Genomic DNA, 5,224 nt, shown 5'->3' with positions numbered 1-5,224 from the left:
AGAGATACAAAACCAGTTAGGAAAAGGACTTACTGCCCTGGGTAAGGGCATAAGCTTATTGTTAGACAACCTAAACAAGATACCCGAGGATACAAGAAACCCAATTTTGACTAATTTGGGTGATTCCGGACGTATTCTTACTAATTTATTCCACAGGGTTTCCATTACCAGAAGAAACCTTCTAGTCCCCTATTTAAACAAAAACCTCAAAGATCTAACAGATAATACATTAGGTTCTGAGTTTTTATTCGGATCCGACTTAAATGAGAAATTAACCTCTGCAAAGACTCTTGAGAGTATATCTAAAGAGTTAAAACTTCCGACCTCATTTAAAAGCCCTGTTAAAAAACTTACCAAATTGGGGGGGGCAAAGGGCCAACCATTACTGCGATACCAGAATCAGAAACCACATTTTCATTACCCGGCTCGTCATTCGGGGGAGACAGGGCCGCAGAAGTCTCTACAGGCCCCCAGAAGGTACAACAACAACTATGCTCCCAAGAAAAGAGACGGAGAGAGGAAGAAGAGGTATTAAACCATAGTGATTCGGTAAGTTCTAACTATGCAGGCCGCCTTCGGTTCTTTCTAAAATCCTGGTCGACTATAACTTGTAATCCAGTCATACTAGATTGGTTACAAGGATATAGACTACCCTTTGTACAATTACTATCTCAAAAACAAGCTGTGTTTTCAAAAACCTTGTCGGCTTTGAAACAAACAGAGATGGACGTACAAATTAATTATTTATTAAAGTTAGGTGCTATAAGAAGGTGCAATCCTTGTTTTGATCAATTCATTTCGACAACTTTCCTAGCCGATAAGCCCAATGGGAAAAAACGATTTATAATCAATTTAAAAAACTTGAATCGTTTTATCGTTGCACCGCATTTTAAAATGGAAGATGCTAGAACAGCAAACAGATTAATTCAATACGGTAATTACTCTGCTACCGTAGACCTTAAAGATGCTTATTATTTACTTCCAATCCATCCGGAACACAGAAAATATCTGAGATTTTACCATAAGGACATTCTCTTTGAATTTAATTGCTTGCCGTTCGGTCTAGCATCAGCACCCTATACATTCACAAAACTAATGAAACCAGTCGTCGAACATCTTAGACAACATGGCATTTCTTGTATAAACTATCTTGATGATTTTTTAATTTTGGGTCCTAGTAAAAAAGTGTGTACAAAAAATGTTAATTTTGTCACCACCCTACTTTTTTCCTTAGGCTTTATAGTAAATAAGGAAAAAAGTTCTTTAATCCCTAGCACTTCTTGTCGATTTCTAGGGTTTATATTCGACTCTATTAACCTAACAATTGAGTTACCAGGGGAAAAAAGGCAAAAAATTATAAAACAAATAAATTTTTTTATGCGTAAAGAAAAATGTAAAATCCTACATTTTGCCCAATTTCTCGGTTTAATTAATTCAGCCTGTATGGCGGCTCCGTACGGTCGTTTGTACACAAAGTTGTTAGAAAGAGCAAAATTTTTGGCGCTTAATCATAATAAAAACAACTATAATTCTTACATGAATATTTCGCAAGAAATTAAGTTAGATTTAATTTGGTGGGCTGACCATATTGAGGATTGCAAAAATTCTCTTAAAAGACACAATTTTTCTTTAGAGATCTCTACTGATGCTAGCCTCACAGGGTGGGGAGCGTACTGTAAGGGAGGGTCTACTCACGGTTGGTGGACAATCGATGAAGCTCAGGACCACATTAATATTCTCGAGCTTCAAGCCATTTTTTTCGGTTTACAATGCTTTGCAAAAGATTACAGAAGTTGTAATATTTTAATCAGAACGGATAATAGTACAGCTCTAGCGTACATTAACAAAATGGGAAGTGTTCAACATCCCAAGTTAAACTTACTATCCAGAAAGATATGGCAATGGTGCGAGAGATATGAGTTGTGGTTATTCGCCTCTTATATTAGCTCTAAAGATAATTGGAGGGCTGATCAAGCTTCCAGGATTTTAAAATCAGAAACAGAATGGTCTTTAAATGAGAAAATATTCCAAAATATTAAAATTAATTTTGGGGAACCAGATATGGACCTTTTTGCATCTAGACACAATAACAAATGCAAAAGGTACATATCATGGCAAAGAGACCCTGGATCAGAGGCAATAGACGCGTTCACGTTAGATTGGTCTAAATATTTTTTCTACGCATTCCCTCCCTTCTCCCTTGTTCTAAGAACAATTGAGAAAATAATTAACGATAAAGCCAAAGGTATCGTAGTTTTTCCATTGTGGAAAACACAAGCTTGGTATCCTATTCTTAAGACACTTATAATAGGAACTCAACTTGAATTTGGGCCTAAAGATAATATTCTTTTTTGTCCTTTTAGCAAGAAAACACACCCTTTGTCACAACAGCTTACCCTGGTGGCCGCAGTATTATCAGGGAGTCCTACAAAAGAAGAGGAATACCCAGTGAAGCTATCGACACAATGATCAGCTCACTTAGTGATTCCACAATCATTCAGTATGAGGTGACCTATAAATTATGGTGGAATTTCTGCAGAGATCGAAACATCTGCCCTTTTAACGTGGAATCGGAACCAGTTATTTCTTTTCTACAAAACATACTGGATTCTACTAATAACTTATTCGGGTCAGTTAACTCTCATAGATCAGCCCTCTCCTTAATTAGTATGAGTAATTTAGGAGATGATTTATCTCTTAAACGGTTTTTAAAGGGAGTGTTTAAACTGAGACCTCCCAAACCTAAATATAATTACACTTGGAATCCTGAAAAGGTCATAAGGTATTTTGATAAATCCGATGACAGCAGTTTAACTTTCCTCTCACATAAACTGGTTGCCCTTCTGACATTGGTGACGGGTCATCGATTACAAACGATTGCATTAATACGATGCTCTAATATCAACATAACTGATGAACGTATTAACATATTCATCCCAGATTTAATTAAGACATCTAAACCGAACAGTTATCAACCAAACTTAAGATTACCGTTTTTCAAAGAAAACAAAAATATCTGTGTCGCGTCGTGTTTATTAAGTTACCTGAACCACACGGAAAGTCACAGAAGAATAACTAACGATGATCATTTATTTCTAACTTGTTCTAAACCGTTCAAACCAGCAACGAAACAGACGTTAAGCCGATGGGTCAAGACCACACTTTATAAAGCCGGTGTGGACACAAAAATCTTTCAGGCCCATTCTACAAGACACGCCGCAACATCAGCAGCACTTAGAGGTGGTGTGTCTCTGGATGTTATAAGGCGTACCGCGGGATGGACTCAGTCATCTCAAACTTTCGCAAAATTTTACAACCGGCCCTTGATGGAAAACAATAACTTTGCAGAATGCATTTTAAGTCAAGGAACAATCAGTATTAACTCTCAGTTATAGACTTTAATACCTTAAGATTCAGGTCAAATTTCACTTACCTGCAAAATAGTTTTTATAAGTTTAGTAAATACTTACCACAGGGAAAAAATCTGTTACTTAAGTATGCGTATATAGGTTTCTTGTAGAATACTTTTTTGGTTGTTCAAAAACTAGTTTTCTTTTCTTACTTTTGGTGCTTTAGTATGCCTTTCTTGCTGTTATAAATGTTATTATGTATAAACAATATAGAGCGAGTGTTTTACGTCCACATTCTTTAAACATCTACAGTGTTCTTAATTATGTAATATTGAGGACTGGACTTGAAATATAATTTATCGATCAAAAGAACTTACCTGAAGTTCGATCGTAATTATATGAAAGTCCAGTCCGAAAATATTACAACCCACCCCTCCTCTCCCGTATGAACGTAAAACAAATTGTCTTTAAAATAATGAGGATAAATCGCGCCGGTAGGTGTGGGTACATGAATAACGGGAATATACGGACAGGACCGGACGCAGAATTTTTGGTGTATTCTTTAAAACTTGTGCTGAAAGCTGGAGACAGCATGTACTACAGTGTTCTTAATTATGTAATATTTTCGGACTGGACTTTCATATAATTACGATCGAACTTCAGGTAAGTTCTTTTGATCGATAAATTTACTTTATTAGTGCGGGAACAGTTATTTTGCAGATGAGCGCGAAGTTTGGCGGCGCGAGTGCGCAACGCGCACGAGCGACGCATCTCGCGCGAATCAAGCAAATACTGTTCACATATTCGCTTAAAAGAAACGCCGTTTTTCACCGGTAATACAAAGAAATGAATCGACAGACATAGTTATAAGGGACGCTTATTACTGCTAATATGAGATTCTATTATAAAAACGACGAAATTCTGCTTTTAGCTTGAAATTAGCTTCGTTATCAGTCGTGCTGTTCTACTGTCATCTTCCATCTTCCAATATTACTTTTTAAAACGGATCCTGGGATTTGACGTTTGTAGGCACCGAAGTTAAGCGACATCAAATTAAATGTCGTAAATCACAAAAAGAAATCTTATATAAGATCAGATTATTAGTCTTTCATATTTGCGACATTTTTTGTTGGAATTATGTGAGAAATGTAGGAAAACAACACATTTATATTAAATTGATGTAGGCTACAAACATTTTTCTGTTTCATTTCAAATTAAACATTAATGGAATGGAGACTTACACGTGTTGGCGTCTATGACGCATATCTCAGGAAATTGATCCGATTTAATGGTTCGTGCAATTTAACGGCATTTTGATACAATAATTGATATTCAAGACATGCGCCCCGTTAATTTTATATTCTATTAAAGCTAAAAATTGCCCGCAATTGATTTTCCGCTTTAGTAAAGTTCAACTATAGACTGGCATCTCATGAGAATTATTTAAAGGGTTTACCTTTTGTAATTACGCGTCTAGTTTCGAAATTGAAAAGTTTTGCCTGAAGTACTCGTATTATGTATGCACACGAATTTCTCGGGTATGGCATACGTAATTATCACGGTTCCTTGTTCATGCAAAACACATTCAGTTTGAAAACCCTTCGAATATGTTACAAAGTAGAACGTTTTTTGTATGTTTACATAAAGTGATCCAGGAAATGCGATAAAAATTGAAGGGTCCATGCCAAGTAAAAATATAATGCGAAATGGGGAAAACCTTTTATCCGGCAATTCCATTTTGAACTAGTTTTCTTAGATTTATTGTCTTTTTTTAGCTCCATAACCCTAATACCCGTTTAACTGCATCTAATTTTAAATTCCGTTTTCACCACAACTGCAATCATCTGTGTTTAGAGCTGGTATATGAGGTACGA

At 36.1% G+C, this 5,224-nt stretch overlaps 1 protein-coding gene across 1 annotated transcript; it reads left to right on the top strand.

The window, feature by feature from the left end:
- Window positions 1–247: 247 nt before the first annotated feature.
- On the top strand, window positions 248–3,834 carry LOC116158652. Its single transcript, XM_031471477.1, has 2 exons — window positions 248–549; window positions 2,364–3,834. Exon 2 carries the CDS (start codon window positions 2,466–2,468, stop codon window positions 3,393–3,395), a length of 930 nt encoding a protein of 309 aa, XP_031327337.1. The 5' UTR covers window positions 248–549; window positions 2,364–2,465; the 3' UTR covers window positions 3,396–3,834.
- The last annotated feature ends 1,390 nt before the right edge of the window (window positions 3,835–5,224 follow it).

This window comes from Photinus pyralis, unplaced genomic scaffold, assembly GCF_008802855.1.
Source record: "Photinus pyralis isolate 1611_PpyrPB1 unplaced genomic scaffold, Ppyr1.3 Ppyr1.4_LG1, whole genome shotgun sequence".
NCBI lineage: Eukaryota > Metazoa > Arthropoda > Insecta > Coleoptera > Lampyridae > Photinus > Photinus pyralis.
Note: the sequence above shows the minus strand (reverse complement) of the source record. Positions and strands in the feature narration are given on the sequence as shown.

What these genes read in the sequence shown, in the direction of transcription:
- LOC116158652 (XM_031471477.1), top strand. Translation starts at nt 2,466, where the DNA reads ATGATCAGCTCACTTAGTGATTCCACAATCATTCAGTATGAGGTGACC.